Below are 26607 nucleotides of genomic sequence, written 5' to 3'. Positions count from 1 at the left end.
TTAGCAGCCTACCTGCCGCATTTTGCACCATTTGAAGCTTCTGGACCCTCAACATGGTTGAGAAGGACAGCTTTCGGTCAGTTTAGAAGCATTTGTTCTGTTTTAAACTGTGTTACATTACATCTCCAAGCCTGAGACTTGAGAGTCCTTCTGGTATATGAGAGGTGCAGAATCTGAGGAGAAAATACGCTTAAAAAAAAAGATAATCTAGTTTGAAAAACAGACATTTATTTGGCTTATTACAACTAATATACTGGTTTACGTGCTAGGGAGTTGGTATACTAACCAAGCTGTTTTCCTCTTCTGTAATATGTGCATTTGTTAAGAACAAACTCTGTAAAAATAGTCTATGCTTTTGGATTTTACACGAGCATTTGAGCTAACGTCCCCATTTTAGAAGTAACTGTTCCCCATTTTAAATTAGCATAGTGCATAAATCTGCTGTGTGGGCCCCACACCTTTGATTAAGGTTCCCTTACACATATGTAACAGTAGGCACCAGAGTGGAGAATTATGCTAGGAAAGAGTCAGGAAGACAGTCAGTCCCCTGGTACTCTTAAGCTAAGACCCACAAATGTGAGGTCAAGCAAAAAGAAAGAACTTTTATATAGTATTTTATTGTTTTAAATTGTTCTTGTTGTACATTGCCCAGAGTGGCTGGGTGACTAGCCAGATGGGTGATTAATAAATTTAATAAATAAATAAATAACTGCTTGTCCAGACTTGAGGGTAGTTATAAGGCTGTAAACAAAGGGTACAAAGCCTGGACCCAGGATGGGTCAAAACAAAGAGAACAATAGGTTGGCTGTGGGGAATGGAAGGAAAGCTCAGTGAGATTGCTGGCCCCTTAATTGACTGAAATCTAGCTTGGCAATGCATGACAGCTCAAGTACAGTATTCAAAACAAAAGGTATCATTAGTGTCATCCAGGTGATATCTGAACCTGTTGACACGTATAGGAGGTGGGAATGCTTCAGAATTAGGCCAGGTTTCCCACCAAGGCTCTGGACTGGCCAGTTCAAAGATACCTGGCATTCACATGTTTCACTAGTTACAGGGAGCAACTCCATTTACTCTAACCAGTGGAGCAAGCACATACATATTCTGGCTCCTGCCCCACTGTGTCCAAATGGGCATTCCTGGCAGCTTTCCATGCTGCTTCCTCTAGAACCAAAATGGATTCTTGAGCCAAGCTACTATCAATGAACTGCACAGTGTACAATACATACGTCTAGAGAAACACCAAATGCCTGAGCTCCACTGCAACATTCCCCTCCAGTGGTTCTAGTTCTTTCCTGCTGTGTGCCTGAGGCAGCATTCTGAGAAATGAGAAGTATCCCAAACTGAAATTGATAAGAAAACTATCGGATCTCTCTGAATGTTTTGTCTAAGGAGGCATTTACTGTCAAAGTTGTGTACATGATTAAAATAAAGCTCCTGGTAATCTCTGAATTGTTACCTTAGACGGGCTTTCTCTCCCAAGAAGACAGTGCACGGAGACAACCTTACCAACCCTGGTGTCCTCCAGACGTGTTGGACTGTGCTTGCTGGGGATGCAGGAGCTGTAGCCCAACCCATGTGGAGGGCCCAGGCTGGGGAAAGGTGTACTAGGGTAATGTGCCATACAATGTACACTGTATTTTAAGTACTACACGCTACCTAGGCTTGTGAATGCTATATGGGTAGCTACTTAGTATCAGTTGGCACTCTCCACTATCTATAGCATCCCATAACTCCCGCAAGCATGTAAGCGTCTTGAACCATGAAGTACAAGTAATTTGTAATATGAGAATACTTCAGAAGCCTGTAAGCCACAAAGTTAATGAATGGGCAAGCACCTGCTAGTATCAAAGACACAGATGCCTTTTAATACAGGAGCGCTATTTATGCTCTTTATAGAGTGAATTTCCAGCCTATTATTAAGGTTGGAAATCTCATGAATCCTCTTTATTGTTAGAGAAAGTAATATCTTTGGGGCAAAGGGTTCTGTAAGTATATACTTTGTAGTTCTGTGAAATGTTCATAATGTAGCCAACATTGAGTTTAGATCTTAGTTCAGATCTCAGTGAGGAACTTAGTAGCTAGCATTTTTTGTCTTCGCTTATCTATATGTAAAGTAGAGAGAGAGACACTCAGTTGGAACCATAGAATAATGGTCCTTTGTACTATAAAAATAAGATATTGGGTTAAATGGAATGTCATGTGAGCAGATTTCCCCTCGGTCAATGGGACTTCCCTTACTTTCCTACCTCCTGTAGCTGCCCCCCTCCCAGTGTGCTCCTTGAATCTGCTCAAAAGGGTTCCCCAAAGCTCCAGAGCAAATTTTGGGATATGTGGGGCTCTGCAGGGGGGAAGGGAAATAAGTTTAGGCAGCTGTTTCCATTCTGTTGGTGGGCAGCTAGTGCTGGATGCAAACCATTGAGAGTAACTTCCTACATGGAATTACGGCTGACATGGGTGTGAAATGTGCTGGGAGTTGTAGGACTTTTTTCTGCCTAAACATGCATATGATTGTGCTTTAAGTTCCTTTAGGCCAGAAGTCCTGATTCCCTGAACTAATAGCAACATTTTAAAGCCCATACCACAAGGGTAAGTAACCTTTTTGGGCCATGGGCACATTTGGCAATGTGAGATAGTTTCCTGGGCACCACCACAAAATGGCTGCCACAGGAGACATGACAAAGGACAAATAATCTGCCCAAGGTAGAGGTGGGGTCTGAGTCCCAAGACACTAAGCAACTTCTTTGAACCCACAGTTTTCAGCACCAGCAGAAACCTGTTTCACAGCATTCCCAGCTGTTGGTAAGAAAATGTGTTAGGGTTTTTTTTTTTAAGTGTGAGGGGTAAAGTACCTTGGTGGGTGCCAAGAAAGGCGGGGGTGGGCATTGGTGCCCATGGGCACCACATTGCCTACTTCTGCCGTACCAGATGAGGATTTTTAATTGCTTAAACTTAAATATATGCAATGTAAGAAACTTTTTTTAAAATGACAAGAGGATAGACTCATGGATGCTTTTGTTTATCCTCAATAGTACATCACGCATAGGCATTTTGTCTTGATCTTTCTTCATCTTAAAAATGAATAAATAATGCAACTTGGAAAATATTGATGCATACTTTGAGGCTACAGAAGAACATACCTTCACTCCAAGGGCAGTGTTCTAGGTTTAGAAACCAGGGTCTAGACCTTTGCCAGAGTATTTATGTAGTTGTAATTTTGTAGAATGCTTGTGAACAATTTTCAGAAGGCTAGCTGTTTTAGTCTGTTGCTGCAAAAACAATGAAGAGCCTTGTGGCATCTTAAAAACCCCAACACATTGATTATGGCATAGGCTTTCATGGACTAGAGTCCACTTCATCTGGTTGTGTCTAATGGAAATGGCATTAGCAGTGCAAAAGATATGGACAGCTTTATGTGAAGCTCACAGCTTGCTCAAAACCTGAAACAGTTTACTCAGACCTTAGCCTTTACTTTGAAGGTAGGTAAGAAGGTGTAGTGCAGACATTTAATCCAACACAGGTGAAGGAACAGAATGTCTTTTCTGTAATTGGTGTTCTGTTAGGCAGCATGTCGTACAGCATGCTCAGTAACCATAATCCAGACATGCCTGAATTGGTTTATATCTACTTTTCTGCAATGTATATAGATGACAGAGCAAATAAAGGCAATAGATTACTAAATAGAAGCCTCTAATCTTGCACAATTGTAATCATGGAAGATTACTTTATAATCTTTTTTTCAAATAAAGTGTGTGCGTGCAACATGTTGGAAAGAACAAAAACTGAATCAAAAGTGTGTCTGGTACATGCTGTTGAGTGCCTGGGTATGTTTTCTTTGGAGAATGTAGCTATCTTAACAAGAATGGTCACATCCTTGTCTTGAGGTGTGGATCGCTCCATGAGTGGAAGAAGAGATGCTGACAGAAGGACCTCTTCTACTCATAGGAAGTCCCCTCCTGTGAGGGGAAGCGCCTTTCATTCATGGACCAAAAGTTCCAAGCCAGTCTCGTTTTTAGAGTCTTAGAAGGCTTCATGCTACAAAATCACCATTGCTGTGGTTTGGACAACGGTGTTTTTTTTTTCCTGCGCTGAAATAGCCTGTAATTTATTTATTTTTTGTAGGGTGCTGGAAATTCTGTCTAGAGAACGTAGCAGGTAGTGGGGGAAATGGATGTATGCATTGCGGGTGATTGTGGGTCATATCAGACTGCCTATACATTTCTCCTGGAGAAAAAAAATCTGTACACAGCCTTGTTTGCTTTAATTTGGAAGTGTTAATCTTTAAACTCTGAGAGTGGTTAGCTGGTTGTTAGGAAATCTTAGTTTGGGAAGGAAGCCTGTTGGTTGGGGATGGGAGGACACTGCCACTGAGATACATACTCGAGGATGTGTCTAATGTGACAGGTCATTTGAATAGAAAATAGCACCAAACTTTTCCCTAAAGCCTCATGTTTTGGATCATTGCCACTTCATTCCCCTTGCCTCCTTACTGTTCTCTCCCCCCCCCCCCCAGCTGCTGCAGCAGAAGACTGCTCAATTACCACTGTCCAGAGGGTTGTGTTTCTTCTCTAAACATTCAGGAGTCTAATCTCCATTTGTTTAACAATCATCGTTCCAAGGGATTCATTTTTATCTAGGCAAAAGGCAGCACTGGAACTTAACTTTTTGTCTGAAATTCTTGGCATCTGTTTGTGGAGTTGATTGTGTGTTTAAAAATCAATGGGTTTTCTTTCAAGGTTTATTTTTAACTAGCCTGAATTAACAGGCTAACAACAGATCCTGCATTCTCTGAGCAAAATGGCAGCCAGCAAGAGATCTTGACATCCTTTCCAAAAGTTTCTTGGCGGACTTTCAAGTGTCTAAACAGTATGTTGGCTTGTGTTAGAGAACTTTATACACTAGGGAGGTGGACTCTTCTTATTAAGCATTTTAGGGTGCAATCCTAAGCATGTTTAGAGAGAAAAGTCCTACAGCTCCCAGTATGCCCCAGAGGAATGCTGGGAGTTCTAGGACTTTTTCTGCCTAAACATGCATAGGATTGCACCCTTAGTTTATTTTTATTCTTATTAGAATTGAAACAAGAAACGGTTGACTCCTTCTGCCCTCCCCCCACACAGACTATCATTTAAACAATTCATTTTGATTAATAGAACAGTTTCCTGATAAACAGTCTTTATACCCTATCCCTTGGAAATAGAAGCCACATTTCAGGCTGGCTGATGGGTACAAATTTCTCCTTACTCTTTGTTGTGGTGTGGTGGTATTGCAAATCCATAGTAACTGAGCACTGAGGGCCATGTTGGTAATTTGTGCATAAATGCTAATGGTAGTTTGTATACATTCTATCCAGGATTGTAATGAAGTGTGCTGTGTTTCAACAAAGTATTCAGGCAATGTATAGCAAGTTGGAAAACACATAGCCAAAAATATGCATAGGATGACATCCAGTGTTCTGCAAATGGATTTCTACTCATGCAATGGAACTTTCCCTTCCTCTTCTCCTTCTGTAGCCTTCCCCTTTGGGAGGCACGTGAAGTGGCTGGGGGGCGGGGGGAGACGGATTCAGTTCTAATTGGATACAACCCATGGTGTTAAAGTATTTACAGGCACCAACAATCAAAACGTTTCTAGCTTTCTAAAACTAAAATAGCTCCATCTTTCACAAAGATATTGACTTGGTTCACAGGTAATGACAGCCCATTGGTTTAACAAATGCGTTGTCGTGCACAAGCAGGAGAGAGTGGACCCACTGCCTGCAGCGCACCTGCCTCTTTCACTACACAATCCACAATCAGTTCCTTCATAGGTTGTGGAGCATGACGCCTGAACCTAGACCGCTGACGTCCAAACCTGGAATGCTGGGTTGTTCAGGGGCTAAACAATCCAGAGGTTAACCCAACAACCAACCATAGGTTAACTGCTGGGTTGTTTAGCCATCCAGGTTCGGACGTCACACTCCACAACGCTTGAAGGAGCGGAGTGGAAGGGGTGGCTGTGCTGAAGGCAGTGTGCCTGGCTGTCCTGCTTGTGCATGACAGCTCATCATTTTTTAACTTGTCTCCTTTGCTGTGGGCTCTTTTGCACTGATGTGCATCTCTGGGACTCCCATGCTCAGTGTGTAGTACTTCTAATACAAATGGTTATCTACATATTGCTACACTTTTTAAATAACCATTTGAAATATATTTTATAAAATATAGATGGCATTTCCTATCGAGGCCCATAATAACACTAATCAAAGCAATGCAACATTTAACCACTTATACAATAAATGTGCTGTCTCTGCTTTCTTTTTTCTTTTTTCAAGGATGCCTAATTGAGGTTGCAGTCCTAATATGCATTTATCTGGAATAAACATGGTTGAACATAGTGGTACTTCTGAGTAAGCATGCATTGGGTTGCATTTCATGATTTCATCTGATCCTAGCACATACCTGTAATACTGCTCTTTTTCTGGGCCACCTGCTAGAATATTTGGAGTGCAGCCTGCCCCTCTAGAAATACCACACATTGAATATGCTCCTAGCAACTAGTAGTAGGAATGGAAGAGAGTTACCACATCCTCTGCTGGTAATAGCAGGCATGTCTGTATTCTTCATGATGACTGATTTCATATTTCTACTGAGCTTTCAGTATGGTGGTAAATAATTATTTAAATAGTATTTTTTCACAAATGGATGAAAGTTTATTATTATCAGCAGTGTACTGTCAACAATAATAGTCTAACTATGTAGTTCTTACTGTTTTGTAAACAGTATTTCCGTTACCTTTCAGCTACATGAAAGGCAGTTTAACGTACTGCCCATCACTAGTAAACGTTCTGTCAGTGGGTCTGTGTTGGCTTTCACCTCAGCAACTGAAAGTTTGTACTTGTGATGCGCTAAATCCTTCGAAACTGGGAAATGCAAAGTCTAAATAATCCTAAGGTAGACAGAATTCACATGTGTCCTGTTGTACCTCATATTATACTCTGTGCATGCTTCCTTGGTAAATCTTCCTTGGTAAATTCAGGGTCAGCTGAGCTGTTCCAACCTTGCCTTCGAGGCAATTTGTAAGGACAATCCGCACATACATATATACTCCTCACACTACTTTACTGTAAGGAGGGCAGTTCTGGAGCATGCTGTGTTTTTTGTTCAAAAGCACGCAGCAATTTGTGTTCAGAAAGATGGAAGAAGTCTGGAACTACTTTTACCCTGCGATACCATTTCATTTGGGGGTGTGACCAGCAGAGAACATTCAAGTGTAAGCACCAGAGTTAATATTGGTTTCTCTTGCAGTTCATTTCTCTTGCGATTTTGTGGTTGTTGCTTTGAATGCTGAAGTTCTTAAAGATGAATTTTGAGATTTGTTGCGGCTATGTGGGAAGGGGCAGACAAATAGCTGTTTCTGTATGACTTGGTGTTATGGTGGAGAGGATAGATGAAAGTTGTTTTATACCAAGTCAGTCCACTGGTCCGTCTTGCTTAGTTTGGGGGCTGTTCATACAACACGCTAACCCACACTCAGTGGTTGAATGTGGGTTGTTGTTGAACCGTGGGTTGTTTGTTGAACTGAGGATTAGTGTGTTGTCTGAACCCAGGACATTTTCTGCAGGGTGCCTTGTTAAGCATGCAGTGTGACTTGTTAACCACCCTGAACAACAAACTATAATCTGGTTGGATGATCATGACAGGAAAGGAAGCCGTTGTGGCTCCCCCCCCCCGTTCCACACGCACCATTTGCATAATCCCCCATGATGCAACGTGGGTTGATATGTTGTCTGAACAGTGGGGGTGGCTTCGTACCCACCCTACAACCCCTGCAAGTCATGGGTTGTAGGGTGGGTCCGAAGCTACCCCCTCCACACCGTATGCCAGGTTTGGACGAAATGCCAACCTATGCTGCATCGTGGAGGATTATGCAAATGGTGGTGGCATGTGCCGCAGGGGGAGAAGCCACAATGGCTTCTTTTCCCGTTGTGATTTTCTGAACCCAGTCACACGCTAACCCATAGTACAACAAACAACTCACGGTTCAACAGCAACCCACACTCAGCCACTGAGTGTATCGTGTGAACTGAGTCATTGTCTACACTGACTGGCGGTGGCTCTCCAGGTACCAGACTGGGGTCCTTCCCAGCCTTACCTGGAAATTGAACCTGGGACCATTTGCATGCAAAGCAGGTGCTCTGTGACCACTGAGCTATGATCCTTCCCTACAAATAGAAGGTGGGTGGGTTCTCATTTCATTTTTGAATGCTCTGAGTACAGGAGAGAACTAGGGGTTTTTATAGCCAATTATGTTCAATTATGTGTGTGGGGAGTGTGCATTTGAGATGGGAGCTAATTAAGGCCTACCTGCCCTTGTGCTATTTTTAAAAAAATTAAACTACCGCTGCTATTTTTTCTAGCCAGGCCAGCTGTGGCTTTGTGAAATCGTTACTCAGTGACTTGTGGGTGGACGGCACTTACCAGTGAAAGTTGAGTCGGAATTGTTCATAATATAGGTAGTCTAGCTACCTTTCTTGTGAAGACTTCTTCCCCCCTCCTTGAGTTTTGATGCAACATTGTTTCATACCAGTGTGGGAAAAGGAGCACTTAATTGGCATAGTGCCATATTGTTTTGCCTCAATCCCCCAGGTGGTTTATACTGCAGTAGAGGTGTGTATGTATATGGGTGTGTGCGCATGAAGTTTTTCAAACGGAGGGTGCATGTCAGGAGAAGAAAGAGCGAGGGGAGAACACAGTGGCTCTCATCCCCACGTGACATGAACAGCAGAGAACGTACTTTTCTCAGTCTAACTTGCCGTGTACATTTTATGTGTGCATTTCATCGCTGACTACAGTGGTGAGAGGGCAGAGTCCGGCCCAATGAAGTTCAGAGTTGATTATTTGTCTTTTAGGAATAAAGAGCCTGACAGGTCTTACCCATTCTCATAGTTGGGGTGGTGTGTGACTAATCATACCAGAGCTTATGCCAGGGTCACTGGAAAGGAAACTTGCATACTCACACTTGTGAGATTATTTGGAACTGCTTTTGAGCAATACAATCCCTGCAAGGGATGGAGCCCCCTGTTTTTGTTGCTTTCTAGAATGTCACGTGCAACTCAGCAGGGCTTGCTTTCGTCTTTTTATGGTCTTCTTGGTTGGCACACAGAGCACTTCAGCCGAGATCTGAGCCATTTACTTTGGAGCCCACATATTACACACTGGCGTGACCCTCTGTTCATTTTCACTGCTGTATGAGTGGCTTGAAAAGTTCACGGATTTAGATTAGTGAATGTGTACACAGTGTTCATGACTTGTAAACAATTTTGTATGCACTGTTCAGGAAAAGGCTTTTATATTCTTGTCCTTTCAAAATCTGGCCTCATTCAAAGACTCTTAAAGCCTGTCTAAAAAATAATTGTTAAATGGAGTTGGGAAGGTGCTTGGACTTGCTGATTGAACATGTAAACCAACAGGTGGCAATTGACATTCAAGGCAATTGGTGATGTTGCTGTTAGGGTATGCAGTTGAGTTGAGTAGTTCTGATTTATTTTTAAAGCAAGAATCTTCTTTTCCTTTTCTTTAGGTCTACAATGATAAATGGGCTTATGCTTATTCCTGTACTAGTGATGGTGTTTTTTCCTCCACCCAGCATGGAAGGTAAGTACTTGGGGGATGGGGCGGGGGGTGGGGGCAGATAGAAACCAGAATTGGTAATTTTAGTGGCTGACTTCCACAGAAGGACTGGCTGACTTTTAATGCTCATCCATCACTTTGGGCAGTTGCCAAGCTCTTGCATGTGTTCTTGCATTATTAGTCAGTTTGGGGCAGCCAGGAAGGCAAATTTCAGGGAGACAGAAGCCAAACAGACAGCAAGGAACTAAGCCAAGAACTTAATACACCTTAAGAGTATTTTGTGTGTGTTGTCTTCTGCTGCTTTTCAAAGTGTGTGTGTGTATTTGTAAGGCAAGGGAGTGTGTGTGTGTGTGTGCGCGCACGCAGATAGGACAGTATCCAGCTTTGCCACTCCGCTTATGCTATTGACTTAGTGCTAGCATAAGCAAACTTAGAACATTACCAGTAGTGTATGCTGGAGAGATGGGTTTTCTGGGGAAACGTATTGCACCAGCATACACTATTGGTGTTGCAGTAGAGATTGTTTATGCTAGAACTATGTCAATGGCATAAATGGAGCAGCAGTATTGGATATGGATCATAGATACAGAATTGACTACTGTACTGTCCCCTCCACCATCTGTTCATGTGTAATTTGCTTTTATATAGTCATGTCATGGCTCTATCAGATGGCAGAAGAACGTTGTATGAAAAATGTGTTGTTAAAATCATTGGCACTAGCATTTCCAAGGCTAAGATTGTTAAGTTTCCTTGTCAATAACCTTCTTTCCTCTGGCTTCCATGCATGCAATCAAATGTAATATAACACTACGAATATATACTAATTGGACAAGATAACTTAACTACACAGTTGGCATGTTGTTGTTATGTAGTATATTCTGATATATTTATTTATTTATTTATTTATTTATTTATTTATTTTCTATACTGCCCAATAGCCGAAGCTCTCTGGGCAGTTCACAAAAATTAAAACCAAGGAGCACACAATAAAACAATACAAAATATATAAAACATTAAAAGCACATTATAACAATACAACCAGACTAAAACCAGAATCAAACCTAGCAGCAGCGCAGTAATTTAAAATACAGATTTAAAACAGCAAAGCTAAAAGTCTAGAAAGCTAAAATGCTAAAATGCCTGGGAAAATAAAAAGGTCTTCACCTGGCGCTGGAAAGAATACAATGTAGGTGCCAGGTGAACCTCACTAGGGAGCTCATTCCAGAGCCGGGGTGCCACAGCAGAAAGAGCCCTCCTCCTAGTAGCCACCCGCCTCACTTGCTTTGGCAGGGGCTCACGGAGAAAGGCCGCTGAGGATGATCTTAAGGTCCAGGCAGGCATGTACGGGAGGACGCGATCCTTCAGATAACCTGGCCCCAAGCCATTAAGGGCTTTAAATGTTAACACCAGCACTTTGAATTGGGCCTGGAAATGGACTGGCAGCCAGTGCAGCTGAAAAAGTACTGGCATAATATGAGCTCGCTGGCCAGTCCCTGTTAACAATCTTGCTGCCCTATTTTGGACCAGCTGAAGTTTCCGGACCATTTTCAAAGGCAGCCCCACGTATAACCCATTGCAGTAATCCAGATGAGAAGTTATCAGAGCATGGATAACTGTAGCTAGGCTATCTCTGTCCAGGTAAGGGCATAGTTGGTATACCAGCCTAAGCTGATAAAAAGTGCTCTGTGCCACTGAGTTCACCTGTGCCTCAAGTGACAGTTCTGGATCCAAGAGCACCCCCAAACTACGAATGTGATCCTTGCGGGGAGTGCAACCCCCTCCAGAACAGGTTGACTATCACCTAGCCGGGCAGACGAACCACCCACTCATAGTACCTCCGTCTTGTCTGGATTGAGTTTCAGTTCATTGGCCCTCATCTAGTCCATTACCATGCCCAGGCACTGATTCAGAACGGCCACTGCCTCACCTGGTTTTGATGAGAAAGAGAGGCAGAGCTGGGAATCATCTGCATATTGATGGCACCTCAGCCCACACCTCCGGATAACCTCCCCCAGTGGTTTTATGTAGATGTTAAACAGCATGGGGGATAAAATAGAGCCCTGTGGAACCCCATGGCTCAATTGCCATGGCACAGAGCAATAATCCCCCAGCACCACCTTCTGGAATCGGCCATCCAAGTAGGAGCGGAACCACTGTAGTGCAGTGCCTCCAACTCCCAACCCAGACAACCTATCCAGAAGGATGCGATAGTTGATGGTATTGAAAGCTGCTGAGAGGTCTAGGAGAATCAACAGGGTTGCACTCCCCCTGTCTCTCTCCTGGCAGAGGTCATCCCACAGGGCGACCAAGGCAATTTCTGTTCTAAAACCAGGCCTGAAACCTGATTGAAATGGATCTAGATAATCCGTTTCATTCAAGAGTGCCTGGAGCTGTCCTACAACCACCTGCTCAAGCACCTTGCCCAAGAAAGGGATGTTGGCCACTGGCCTATAATTGTTAACATCCTCTGAGTCCAGGTTAGGCTTTTTCAGGAGTAGTCTGATTACCGCCTCTTTTAAAGCGGCCGGCACCACTCCCTCCCTCAAGGAGGAATTTACAACCTCCTGGACCCAGCCAGACATCCCCTCCTTATTTGATTTAATAAGCCATGAAGGGCAAGTGTCAAGCACACAAGTGGTTGATTGGACTTGGCCAAGCACCTTTTCCGCATCCTCAGGCTGTAACTGAAACTCATCCAATAAAACTGGACCAGACGGTGCTCTGAACGCCTCTACCAATGGAACTGCATTAATTGTGGTGTCCAATTCATGGCGAATCTGAGCGACTTCATCTTCAAAGTGCCATGCAAACTCATCACAGCGTGCAACTGAGGGTTCCACAGTCTCTTTCCCTGGCCCAGAATGTAACAAGCCACGAACTACTCGGAAAAGTTCCAGTGGACAACACTGAAAAGATGCAATGCTGGTGAAAAAGAACTGTCTCTTTACTACCCTCACCGTCACAGAGTAGGCTCGATAGTGAGCTCTTACCTGTGTTCGGTCAGACTCAGCTCAAGTTTTCCTCCACCTGCGTTCTAGCCGTCTCCCCTCTTGCTTCATTGCCCTCAGTTCAGGTGTATACCAAGGAGCTGGCCGGGCTCTGCTCAGAGGTAGAGGGCGCTTGGGCGCGATCGTGTCAACCGCCCGAGTCATCTCTGCATTCCACAGAGCGACCTGGGCTTTGACAGGAGCACCAGCCATACCAGCAGGAAAATCCTCCAGAGCCCTCTGGAATCTGTCGGAATCCATTAGCCTCCAGGAGTGGACCATTTTAATAGGTCCCCCACCCTAGAGGAAGGCTGCCAAGAGTCTAAACCTCAACAGGAAGTGATTTGACCATGACAAAGGGACAGACGTTAATTCCTCCATTTCAGATCACCATCCTCCTGCCCATTCGAGAAAACCAGATCACGCGTGTGTCCTTTTACATGCGTTGGGCCGATGACATGTTGGGACAGCCCCATGGTTGTCATGGCGGCCATGAAGTCCTGAGCCACCCCGGATACAGCAGCCTGAGCATGGAAGTTGAGATCCCTCAGGACCATCATCTTAGGGGTCCTCAACACCAAGTCCGAGACCACCTCCATCAGCTCAGGCAGGGAGTCTGATGGGCAGTGGGGTGGGTGGTACACCAACAGAATCCCTAATCTGTCCCGGGTACCCAACACAAGGTACAAGCACTCAAGATCTGCACTTGAATGAGCAGGAAGCCTGGAGAGGGAGATTGAATTCCTATAGACCACGGCAACCCTCCCTCCCCGACACTCGCGTCGGTGTTGGTGCTCCATTGAGTACCTAGGAGGGCACAGCTGGGAGAGAGTGACCCCTCCCAGTTCCCCCACCCAGGTCTCAGTAATACACGCCAGGTCAGCCCCCTCATCCACAATCAAACCATGGATGAGGGAGATTTTATTTTGGGCCAACCTGGCATTCAGCAGCAGCAGCACCAGACCCGAGGGCAAGCTGGTAAGGCTGCCAGGAACCATCTGGTTGGGGGAAGAACCAGAAGAGGGGATAGCCATGAGGTGTCTAGTTTTAATTCTTTGTGCTAATTAGAGTGCAGAGACAGAGGCTCCCTAGCTTCTTAAATCCTGGGTCAGGACAGATGCGGTGCAGGATGTGCAGTGGGTTACACACACACACGCACTTCTGCTTAATCCTTAATCTTTTCTGCTTCTACCAGATATGACCGCTTCCCCCAGTATTTCAACCCTGATCTTGGACTTGGAAAGACTCTTGCTTTATAACGTGATGTTCTCTACAGGAACACTCGCCGCCACCACCAAACTTTTTCCTGGTTCTCTATTTGGAATTGGAGGATGTCAGGATTAAGGAGTGGATCTAGATGTATTGTATTGTATTTATTCATTTCATTTCTATACCACCCAATAGCTGAAGCTCTCTGGGCAGTTCATAAAAATTAATGTACAGAGATGTGTGTTTCTGTGCTCCAAAGCTTATGATCATGGACACCTACTTAGTAGGGATTATTACTCTGGTTGTACAGGATTCCATCGGTAGAGATGGCATTGCATATAGTCTCAAATGTTGCTTTAAACAGTCAGCAGGCTAAAATATGAAGAACATAAGAATTTAATGGCTCATCTTTGCATATTCTATTTTTGTATGGTACCTAAGCAGAAGGAGTTGTATGTGTTTCAAAATGAGTTTGTTTGAATCTCATGTTCTTCTTGTTCCATTTTTATGCCTTCCTTATCTTTTAACTACTTTGAAATTAAATGCTAATGTAGCCATACATGTTTAATGCACTGTTTATTTTCTAAACATTGTTTTAAAACATTTATAGTGAATAGTTTCCATTTTAAACCATGGCTAACACTGTTTTGAGCGTAGAGAGATTGTGTATATTAATGTGAGTGGGATTATTATTCCTCTTTCTACTATCTTGTAAATTGCTGTTCTAGTATCACAGGCTTTTCCAGGGCAAATTTAAGCCTGACTTTGAGGGGTTTGTAGCTATAGTCTCTTTGTGTGCTTCTATGGTGTTTTTCCTGAAAGAGAATCATTTTGGGGAGAAGATGAGGTCATTCAGCCTGAGTATGCCTGTTGAGCTGTATAAATAGATCACTGACACAAACACCACTCTTTTCAGCTACAAAGCTGAGAGGAAAACATGTCCCCAAAAACTGAAGCAATGAGCATTTGGGTAATGTTAGTGGGTAAGGAGATGGAAAATGTGGGTCAGCATGAGTCTGTCCCTCGATGTTTTTTGTTTTGTTTTTGAGACGATCTGTTTCTGTTGTGTGAGGTGAGCTTTGTGCCTCTTATTTTCCCTCCCCCTTTAAGTTACTGATAAGATTAATGCTTTGAGTGCAGACTTGCTTTGTTCAGTGGTGAACATAAGTGAAAGTCTTTGATAGGCCAAGAATGTCTAGTGGAACCTAATTATGAAATCTTCCTGTTATCTGTATAGATTCTTGATGTTGGCAAGGTCAGGCATTACTTGACCTCAGTAAGAGACACCTTTTTGTGGATTAAAAAAAAAAAATCTCAGACCTTAAAGTCTTGGTAACATAACATGGTAAGAAGCGGCTTGTGGAACTACTCCAGAAAAAGTAGTTTTGAGAAGCAAAGCGGTGTTTAAAGACCACTGTTAGAGGACGAAGGATTTTGCTATTCATATTTAAGCTATTCTTCAGTGACAGCCTGAAGGAAGGGAACTCACATGTCTTGAGGTGAGAGATTTGTTCTGATTATAAGGTGCTTTGGAGATGTGAGCAGTTGCTATGGAAAGTGAAAGCTCCCTCCCCTGGGATCCTACCTGTCCTCATTTGGTCCAGAAACCAGAGTGTGGGCCTGTTTCCCTCCTGCTAATATCTTAACCAGTTAACCCAGACACCTATGCTGTTCTTGGACGCAATTCAAACACTTAGTACAATCCTCTCATAGGGCTTTGTCTTCTCAGAAAATATGTCAGAATTGTTTTTGTCTGGAAGTGTCCTCTACATCAGTCTCTTAGAAAACTGATTCATCGGGGAGAAGTGTTCTAGCCTAGCCTTTTCCTTGAATTCTTACTTTCCACTTGCAGGAAAAGTCTATGTGTAGGTGCTTTCAAGCGAGTGATGCCCCTCATGTGCATTTTGTGCCAACAGTGTTCTGAAGAAGTTGTTAGATGACTGGGGGCTGGTGGAGTAATCCATAACCCTTTGCAGGGGTTTCTCCCCTCTCTTCCCCTTACTTCCTTGACATCCTTTATGCTCTTGCTTTGCACTTTGTCTTAACTCTCAGGTGAGGAAGCTGTGGTACAAATGCCACATGTGGCCTTCGGTCTAATTATATGCGGCCCTCCACATTATCCAGACCACCACTCTGGGAATCGCTTCCTCTTCCGCTTCGTGTGTGCACATGAGCAATAGAGAGAGGTAGGAAGGATTGGGGTGGCATAAAGAGAGCTGTGCAGTGCTGCAAACTCAGTTCTGGTTCTGCCTACCATTTCCTGCTGTCCCCAATTAACTTTTCCTGTTGGGCCAGTGGCCCTTCATAGGGAAAAGCTTCCCCACCCCTGTTCTAAGTGACTCCAGTGCAGGTTGGATAGCAAAGACCATGTAGAAAACAACTTTCTATGGTTACCCCATACCTATGGCATTCCTTTCTTCCCATTTGCAGGCTTGGTCCTGTTTCTAACATTGTGCAAGATCATGAGATTTCTGGCCTGGTTCAGCTTACCAGTTAATGGGATGAGATGTTTTAATTCTGTTTAGTCCCACATTCATTTGCATATTTTTATCTGCATTTTTAAACGTTGCAGGGCACCATTCCTGTGAATCCAAGCAAATGATACATGCTATCACTTTAATAATAAAATCAAAGTCTCAAGAAAACTGATGAGATTCTGTTCATTGCTCCCATCTTTCTCCTTCTACTAGAGGGCAAAAATGGTCCTTCTGATCTTCCGTTTCAAACTTTCAGCAACAGGAACTCTGCTATATCCTTTGCTGGAACTTCACTATTTGCGTACAGCCGAATAAAACAAAGATGGGTGGATGGCACCAAAACATCTAACGATCATTGTAGCCTCTCCTGTATTCTTTATTATTCTCATGAGTTTCCAGACTTGTTTGGTTTAGTGTGCAACTTATATGAATATGATACTAATAATTTGACCAAACTGGAACATTAAATTGGCTTCCCCAAAATCCCCTTTTATGACTTCATAATTGGATTGTCCTCATTCCCTGCTGCTTCTCCAGGAATCTACAGAGAGTAATCTCAACAACAGGAATTCACAATTTTGAGAAGGCCTTGCTGTTTCCTTAGGCAGGGTGAACTTCTGCTCTAAAGGCCTCAGTATATCCATGGTATGCAAGAGCTCGTTAACTCTTTCCCTTGTGGACACTTCTATCCTTTCATTTACCATAATATAGTAGATAACACCAATACAGATTACGGGTTGTATCCAGTGGCACCCTTCTGCCAGTGGAATGGACACTACTGGTGAATTGTATTTCCCCTTCCCTCTGCAGCCCCAGATCTGCTTCAGAGGGTTTGGAAACTTGTCAGAACTAGGGATGTAAAATTTCTGGAAATTTTGAGGCCATGGGAAAAAAAGTTTTTGTTCTAGGGGTTTTTTGGAAAAATTGGAAATTTTGGAAAAATTGAAAAAAGCAACAGGTTTTTTTTTAAGTGCTCTTGTACAGGTCTAAAGTCACTTTGCTGCTTTAAGACAGCCTTCCCCAACTTGGTGCCTTCCAAATATTTTGGACTTCAGCTCTCACCAGCCTCAGGCAGTATGGCCAATGGTCAGGAAGACTGGGCACTGTAGCCCAAAACATCCAGAGGGCACCAGGTTGGGGAGGGCTGCTTTAGGAACATAAAGCAGCCTTTCTGTTACTAATGTTATTTTATGTGTGACTTAGTTTGCTCATAAATTATCATTGTATTTTAAAACTTTTAAAAGTAAAATCAGTTGGTAAACTTGTAATTGTCTGAATAGATTAGAACCACATTTTAAGTGATTGCTACAGCATCAGAAACACAGGACTCTATAGAGCAAAACCCAAGCTGTCAAGAATGCGCATTTGCTGTCACAAATGCACAATGGTGACTCTACTCACGTGTTGGGAACCTGAGCATAAATGTCTATCAGTAAATTCATACTTTAGATCAATAATTTTAATAAGGAATGAAAGAGCTACCTATGCTGGGAATCTTACAGAGAGGATTAAAAATATATATTTTTCTCCATACCTTCATTATTTCCAGACATTTTACGTTTCTAGTCTTTCTAGAAAAGTCGTATTATTACATAGTTTTAGAAATCCTTTTGTGGGGAGTAAAGACTGGGTAACAACTTATAAATACTTTGTCTTAAATTCTAAAAGGAAATATTTCATAATCCAAAGCTGTTCTGTTTTTTCAATTTTTCAGAAAACAAAAATGATTCTCAGAAAAAAGTGGGGGAAAAGTCCCCCCCCCCAAAAAAAAAGTTTTTGTTTTTTTCCCGGCCTTCACATCTCTAGTCAGAACAGGCTGGGAGGCATGTGTGGGGCTGCAGTGGGAAGAAGGGGAAGTGAAACTCCCAGTGTGTGAGTGGAGGTCTGCTCACATTACATTGGATTTAGCCCTATATATCTGTTCAAGTTCCTAGAATTTTAATGAAGACTCTTAAAAAAAAATGCCTTGACAACTTATAATGAGGTAGTACTGTACTCTAATCTCTGTTGTGCATGTGATGAGTCAAACAATTTATTGTTTCTTTCCCCCATTCTTCTCTCCTTTTTTCCCTGCTTTGTAAAAGAACACCTGGACAAGCCTTTAACTACTTTGTCTTGGTGGCAGGAAATTGTAAAACCTACTGGCTTTAAAAGGCATTCCATTTGTGTTTTTCATACTTCTTCTATATGGAATGCTAAAACTAGGCTTAAACGAGCTACATGACTTGTTCTAACATACCATCTGAAGTAAATATTGTATAAAATAACACAGCAGGCATTACAAAGTGTATTACCCTAGCAGTCATGCTGTGGTAGAGCTTGCAGTACTCATATGCACTTGAAAATGTAGCTTTGCACTTTTTTTTTTTCTTCAGTCTCAGCAAAGCCTTGCTTTATGTGTATGTACTGAAAGTGATAAGCATTTCCAAGTAGTAGTAGTAGGGAAGGGGCAAAGCAGAAAGTCCAGTCTAAAGTGTTGTGATAATCCTAATCCGAATTAATCTATGGAGAATTCAGTTCTTTTTCTTTCTTTTTTTACTTTACCCTTGAAAATAAGTGTGAGTGTGTGTATATGAAGGATCACCTTAATCATAAAAACCCATTTGATAGATTCTATATGAAAATTAGATTCTATATGAAAATTTTGATACAAGAGCAAATTGTCTTGGAAAAATCACATTGAAGCTTAACACTTTCACCCCATTGTAGGTAGCCTATTCGGCACCTTTGGGGTGGGGGGTGGGGGAAAGGCATTGGGTAGAAAATATTTCATCATCTAATTTGCACATATGCTTGTTAATGTTGCATTTATGTTGAGTTATGGCTATTGCCTTCAGGTCCTGTTTGTGGGCTTCCCATGGGCATCTTGCTGGCATCTGTGGGAAACAGGATGCAAGACTAGATGAAATCTTTGGTCTGATCCAGCAGGACTTTTCTTGTGTTAAGACGGACTATATTGAACTATAATTAGTGGGTGTTTCTCTTATTTAGAAATTGTTTCATCCGATTTAGGGTGAAAGGGGAAAATGTTGCGGTGTCCAATAAACACGAAAGAAACGTTTTGCTGAATAAGATGCAACCTACCTATCCATAGACACGATAGGTAGACGCCAAAGCAGCGATTCACTGAACAGGTATTTTGTGGTGGTGCCCACAGCAGTTTCTCTCATTCCCAAATTTACGCACATATCCAAAAAGGTTGGGGACCCCTGCTGTAAGTTGATTTTTTTGGGAGACATCAACTTTCAGACTGTTGAAAGTTGATGTGCTCTGGTCAGAATTTCATAGCCTCCATGGTTCTGTTTTAAGTGATATCTGACTCCCATCTATGTAGCAAGTCATATGCTAAATTTAGAATTTTTTGTACCTGGATGGTACAAATCTGGATGTGAGGGAATTAGCTAGGGCTCCTCTGTTGCAAACAGATCAGTACATCTAGGCTTACTTGGCTTTTAAACCTCTGCAGTGGTGGGGGGCCTATTCAGATTGGCCTCTTACAGGAAATGAGTGGATCTGGATAGATAGTTCATGATGGTGGTGGTGGTTCCAATTGCTATGGCTGGCAGTTCTATTGAGTCCCTGACCAATCTCTTTTAATGAGGAAGTGGCCAGAGCCATGTATATGGTTTCTCTAGAGCAGGGTTGGGCCACTTTTGGCCCTCCAGATGTTTCACCCACAACTCCTGTCATCCTCACATTGGCTATGCTGGCTAGAGCTGATGGAAGTTGTAGGCCAAAACTCTGGTCTAGAGAAGGACAAGTTTCCACCCCTGCTCTAGAGCTTTCTCTCATGTTCGGAAGAGCCTGGTTAGCCCTCTGGCTTTCTCAGGAACAGGAATCAATTGAACATTGGAGAAGATTGTGGGGGAAAGCTTGTGACAAACCCAATCGGACATGGTGTAGAACTCATTTTACAAATCTTTTCTACCACTATTGCATCCACATGGAGTCTGCTGGTGGAGCTGTCTTGAGAGAGGAGGGGTCTTTTGTATCTTGATCTTGAAGATGAAGTAGAGGATGCTTCAGTGCCTGGTGTGCCCAGTTTGCAAGACACTTCACTGATAATGTCATTTGTATCCATTTCAACCTTGACTCTGCTTTGACAACAGTGCCTTTAGATGTACCTGTACCTTGTCATGTTATGGCCATCAATTTGAGGATGGATCACTTGCCTGCTCAGCCCTTGTCCTGACTGGCTAAGGTGGCCAGAAGAGGGCTCGCTGGATAGAGGAGATTGTGAATTATTGTCTAAAAGTGGACATGATACTGACATGTTTGAAAGAAGCAGTAGTAGAATCTTTATTGAATAGCCTTTGCTATCTTAGGTAACTATAGGCCAGTCACGAACATTCATTCCATTCCTGGGCATGATACTTCTGTGTGCTATCTGATTTATGTCCTTACATGAATGGTTTCATACTTTATATAATGTATTTTAATGGTTTTTCATTTTTGTGAACCGCCCAGAGAGGTTCGGCTATGGGGCGGTATAGAAATGTAATGAATGAATGGTATTCAGATGTGTGATGGTGACCCAACTGTTGAGGTGTCCAGGTGATACTGTTTTTCTGGATCCATTTCAGTCTGACTTTTGGTATCAAAATGATCTTTGTCACATTGGTGGGTGATCTTAGATGGGAGCTGGACAGGAGGAGTGCATTCCTGTTGGTTCTACTTGAACTCTCAGCAGTGTTCGATACCATCAATCAAGGTATCCTTCTGGATCACTCAATAGGTGTGGGATTTCGGGACACTGTTTTGAGGTAGTTGTAATCTTTCCAGGAAGGTAGAAGTTCGAGCTAGGGGAATTGCTGCTTGGCACTTTGGCCCTGTGGCGTACAGCATCTGGCAGTGTTCCATCTTAGCTATTGAGCAAGTTCATGAAACCACTGGGGAGGTTGTCTAAGGATTTGGAGTCTGGTGCAATCAATAGGATGACGGCACTCAACTCAATTTCTCAGATTGTCAGCAAGGGTATTCTGCCTTCAGAAGTAAGGCTGGTTGGGATGTATAAAATAACATCTTCCATAGCAGCTCTAGGATGTGGAGCTCCCTAACCTGGATGACCTGCTCAGTTTTTTCTCTCTCTGATGAAGATTAGGTGCTATCTGAAACTTTTGTAGTTTTGGCAACTTTTGGCTTGGCTGGCGTTTTATCTACCAAGATATATTATTTTTATTTTATAATATACACCACACACACACACACACACACACCCTATCTATAAGTTGTGTGTATTATAAAATATACAATATATATATGGATATTATATCATATATTATAATCAATATATATTGAATAATACATACATGTGTGTGTTGTCTTGTTCTGAAAACCTATTATATACCTGTTAAGCATTGTGTTTTTTAATGTAATATTGTAGACCACCACTGGTGCTTAAGAAATAAAGCAGAAAGGCAAGGATTTATAAATAAATGAAAGTTAAGCAAGGAGGCACATATTTGTCAGTACAGAAGATCTTTGGAAATGGGTGATCATGTTTGCTACTGTGGTGGTACAGATTCTCTGAGATGCTGGTCTTTTAAACCTTCTCCATTTAGCACTGTGAATTACATGAAGTGCTTCTGCAGGACATGTCGTCTTCTTGCTCTGAATCCTCCCACACCACCTTCCATCATTTCTCTAGCTTTCATATGTGTAGCAAACAGAAAGTACAATTTGGTTGTTGTCTGCATTTCATGTGCTGAAGGGCCTTAGTGACCAAGCGCTCAGAGTATTGACCGAATCTATTCAGTCTGTAGATTCAGAGTCCCACCGGGCATTGTCTAGCATTAAAGTGCCAGCATAATCACCAGGCCTCCTTGGGCGGCTGCTATGACCCCAATATCCCTGTAGGACCCACTGCTGATGCCACTGCCCCCCCCCCCATAAAGTGTAGCCACCATTAAAATTTCTCACGGTGCCCCTCTAATGCTTTGCTCTCGGGCATCATGATAAATTAAAATGGCAGCTAGACCCAAGCACCTGGCACTGCTCAGCGCGCTGTTTCTTTCCACTACCAGATGAGCCCTCCAGGGCCCACTACTGGAAAAGGGGCCACCGGTGGCTATCCAGGACTTTGTCCATAACCCCTTAAAACCTGGAGCTAAGATTGAGTATAAACAATAATACTTTGGAAGTCCTGAAAGGGCATCACATATTTGGTTGCAATATCTGTAATTACTGTTAAGGAGGGCCGCTACTATGATATCATGAATATTTATTTATTTATTTATTTATTTCATTTCTATACCGCCCAATAGCCGAAGCTCTCTGGGCGGTTCACAAAAATTAAAACCAAACAACACACAATAAAACAATTTAAAATATATAGAACATTAAAACCACAATATAACAATACAACCACAATAAAACCTAGCAGCAGTACAGGAGTTTAAAATACAGATTTAAAACAGCAAAGATAAAAATTTAGAAAGCTAAAATGCATGGGAAAATAAAAAGGTCTTCACCTGGCGCCGAAAGGAGTACAGTGTAGGCGCCAGGCGAACCTCACTAGGGAGCTCATTCCAGAGCCGGGGTGCCATGAATGGGGAAAAGAGACTTGAAAAGTGGCTTAAAAGTGGAAAAGTCCACCTGTAGGAGTTAATAACTGGACTGAACCTTCCTGGGTTACTTGGCTTCATAGTAAGCTGCACTGCCCCCCCTCCCCCATCCATATATCAGTGGTTAGGTCTGATCCTGTGGATATGATGTCAGTCATGGAAATTCAGGGTGTCCGACTACTTTGCTCCCTTTTGGGCCTCAGACCATAAAAACGTAGATGCCTTAGCTGCATTCGAATTAATCCCTAGCTTGGGCACATATACTTGGATCTGTGTATTGAAATGTGGGATTTTGCTCTCTAGATGGAAACTGTTTTGGAATGAATGGTGCTATTGGAGCTGCTGTTTTATTTAAAATAATAACCCATTGAAATTGCAGGCTATATCCTCAAAAAGTTAAACATGTGCTGGAACTGGAAATCGGGGGTCCGTGCCATGAATTATTTTTAGATGCTGCTTTGTGCAACTAGCTTTGTTTTGCTTAGTGACCATATGCTATTTTTTCCCTCAAGTTTAAGACAGAATGGTTCCTATTAAAGCTAGATTATTTTTTATTATTAAATTAAATTGCATTGCTTTGCTAATAAGACAAGTTGGCTGAATGGTTTTCCTTTCGCTGTTTCTGGAAGTAGTTCAGTAATCTTGTTATATATAATTGTGCTGAATAGCTATTTGTTTCCAGCAGCATTCTCGGTATTAAATGCTTTGTAAATGTGTAAAAAAGGTGGTGTTTCTTTTATAATTGCAAGGAATATCAAGTTAGGTATGCTGCATACAGGTGATTGGTGTGGCAACAGATCTTGTGAGGTATGGGGGTGGTGGAGGGAAGAAAGTAACAGTTGGAGTTTTAAGGCACAATTCTGTGTTCTAGATGAGGGATAGGTAACGTGTGTCCCTCCAGATGTCTTGGCCTACAACTTCTATCAGCCCTTACCATTTGCTCTGCTGGCTAGGGCCTATGGGAGTTATAGACCAAAAGATCTGGAGGGGTCACAAGTTGCCCACCCTTGCTCTAGGACCACCAGTTGAGGGGCCATAGGGTATAGCGGAAGCCATACTGCACTGGCAGGCAGAACTCAAAATGCACTGCCAGTACAAAAGACAGACATGTCAGATGGGAGGGAAAGATGAGGAAGTCAAGGGGCAATGAGGCTGTCTGGCAGGGCAGGCTTATTTGGCAAAGTGGAGGGGGTGGATTGGTCACATGGGTTGCCAAGGGGAAGGATGAGCTAAAAGGGTTGGTTTACATATGCAGTGGTCGTTCTGATTATCCCAGGTGTGCCTGGGTGTGTTCCCTCTTTCTAGCGTGGGGTTGTACTCTGGCTTCGCGAGCAAAGGGTGGATGCACCCGATCTCGTCTGATCTCGGAAGCTAAGCAGGGTTAGCCCTGGTTAGTACTTGGATGGGAGACTGCCTGGGAATCAGGCTTCCTGCATTGAGCAGGGGGTTGGACTCGATGGTCTTGCAGGCCCCTTCCAACCCTATGGTTCTATGAACCAGCTACCTCCAGCATATAAAACATGAGCTGTTGTATCACACCAGAGCTCCACCTGCATCCCTTGAGCTCCTGGTGTCTGTGATTGGGTATTGAGGAGGGGGAAGACAAATGCCCCATAATATTCCTGTCTGCTGCTGTGGCTAAGTGGTTATGGAACTGTTTTGTGGTGTTGCAATGCGAGTTGCAGGGAGCTTGCTCCCTTTTGCCCCAGGCATTACATGTGATGGGTTGTTTTTGTTTGGGCCGGGCGTGCCTTGAACCATTTCCCCCCTGGTGGGGCTTGATCTCCTGCTCCCCAGCTCTCTGCCCTATGCAGTGAGCTGCTGGAGGTTGATGCTCTCAGTAGCTCCCCTTCTCATATGGCCTGGCCCCTCTCCTCTTGCCTGCTTGGGAAAAATAGTCTTTTCCCTCACTGGGGTCAGTCTTGACTCCTTGGCCCAGGAGGGTTGTGGGCCTTCTACCCAGGGAGTTACATGGATGCTGTGTTGTGTGGCCTCTACTTCCTCCCCTTTGACTATGTTGTTCTCAAGAACAGTGGTTGTGAAGAGCATAAAGGGATTTGAACCCTTGCCTGTAGGGACACCTGGTAGTGGAAGTTGTGGTATCATTGCTGGCTGTGCTATTGGGGCTGCTGGAGTGGAAGCACCGTGGCGTCATTGTGTGAAGCGATACAAGGAGCATGCTGGGGTGTGTGTGACTTCATTATCATGAGTTCATTGGCTCCGTCCATATCCGTGTTGCATGTGGGATGTTGTCGCCATCACAGTCCCTGATTGGTGGTCACTGCCAGTGTTTCAGGGATGCTGTGGACATGTCTGTCATTCTTATGCCGTTTTTGTATTTTCTGGTTGTGTATTTTCCCCCTCATCTCCCAAGCTAAACACACATTGGACACGCTGGTGGCTTCGACCATCTTTGTTGTTGTTGTTCAGTTGTTCAGTCATGTCTGACTCTTCGTGACCCCATGGACCATAGCACTCCAGGCCTTCCTGTCCTGCGCTCTCTCCCGGAGTGTGCTCAAGTCCATTTTCATTGCATCAGTGATTCTATCTAGCTATCTCATCCTCTGCTGTCCCCTTCTCCTTTTGCCTTCAGTCTTTCCCAGCATCAGGGTGTTTTCCAGTGAGTTTTCTGTTTGCATTCGGTTGCCAAAATATTTGAGCTTCAGCTTCTGTATCTGTCCTTCCAATGAGCACTCAGGGTTGATTTCCTTTAGGATTGACTGATTTGACCTCCTTGCAGTCCAGGGGACTCGTAAGAGTCTTCTCCAGCACCACAGTTCGAAAGCATCGATTCTTCGGCGCTCGGCCTTCCTTATAGTCCAGCTCTCGCAGCCATATGTTGCTACTGGGAAAACCATAGCTTTGATTATACGAACCTTTGTTGGCTAGGTGATGTCTCTGCTTCTTACTCTGCATACTGCTGAAGCCTAGCTTGTAGGATTTTGCGCATAACCTTGCTGGCATGTGAAATGAGCGCAATTGTACGGTAGTTTGAACACTCTTTGGCATTGCCCTTCTTTGGAATTGGAATGTAAACTGACCTGTTCCAGTCTTGTGGCCATTGTTGAGTGTTCCAAATTTGTTGGCATATTGAGTGCAGCACTTTAACAGCATCATCTTTTAGGATCCTAAATAGCTCCACTGGAATACTGTTATCTCCGCTAGCTTTGTTGTTACTAATGCTTCCTTAGGCCCACTTGACTTCACTCTCGAGGATGTCTGGCTCAAGTTCAGTGACCGCACTATCATGGCTATCAGGGACATTAAGATCTTTCCTGTATAGTTCTTCTGTGTATTCGTTCCACCTCTTCTTAATCTCATCTGCTTCTGTTAGGTCCCTGCCTTCTTTGTCCTTTATCATGCCCATCTTTGCACAAAACGTTCCCTTGATATCTCCGATTTTCTTGAAGAGATCTCTAGTCTTTCCCATTCTATTGCTTTCCTCGATTTCTTTGCCTTCTTGTCTCCCCTTGTTATTCTCTGGAACTCTGCATTCAGTTGGATATATCTTCCCCTTTCTCCCTTGCTTTTCGCTTCCCTTCTTTCCTCAGCTACTTGTAAAGCCTCATCAGACAGCCACTTTGCTTTCTTGCATTTCTTTTTCTTTGGGATGGATTGAGTTGCTGCCTCCTGAACAATGTTACGGACCTCCATCCATAGTTCCTCAGGCACTCTGTCTATCAGGTCTAATCCCTGAAATCTATTCCTCACCTCCACTGTATATTCATAAGGGATATGATTGAGGTCATACCTGAATGGTTTCCCT

General features: G+C 43.2%; 1 protein-coding gene across 1 annotated transcript in view; it reads left to right on the top strand.

Annotated features, from left to right (window-relative positions):
• The window catches only part of ACVR1 (activin A receptor type 1), a 99417-nt gene that overhangs the window by 35955 nt on the left and 36855 nt on the right, over positions 1–26607 (top strand). The window contains exon 2 of the mRNA XM_084811137.1: positions 9556–9629. Coding sequence (XP_084667263.1) covers positions 9556–9629 — 74 coding nt within the window. The remainder of the gene's footprint in view (positions 1–9555; positions 9630–26607) is intronic.

The sequence above is a fragment of the Heloderma suspectum genome, chromosome 1 (assembly GCF_057233095.1).
Source record: "Heloderma suspectum isolate Gila_16-S chromosome 1, 16-S_ref, whole genome shotgun sequence".
In the NCBI taxonomy this organism is placed as follows: Eukaryota; Metazoa; Chordata; class Lepidosauria; order Squamata; family Helodermatidae; genus Heloderma; species Heloderma suspectum.
This window is presented reverse-complemented; position numbering and strand designations above follow the sequence as displayed.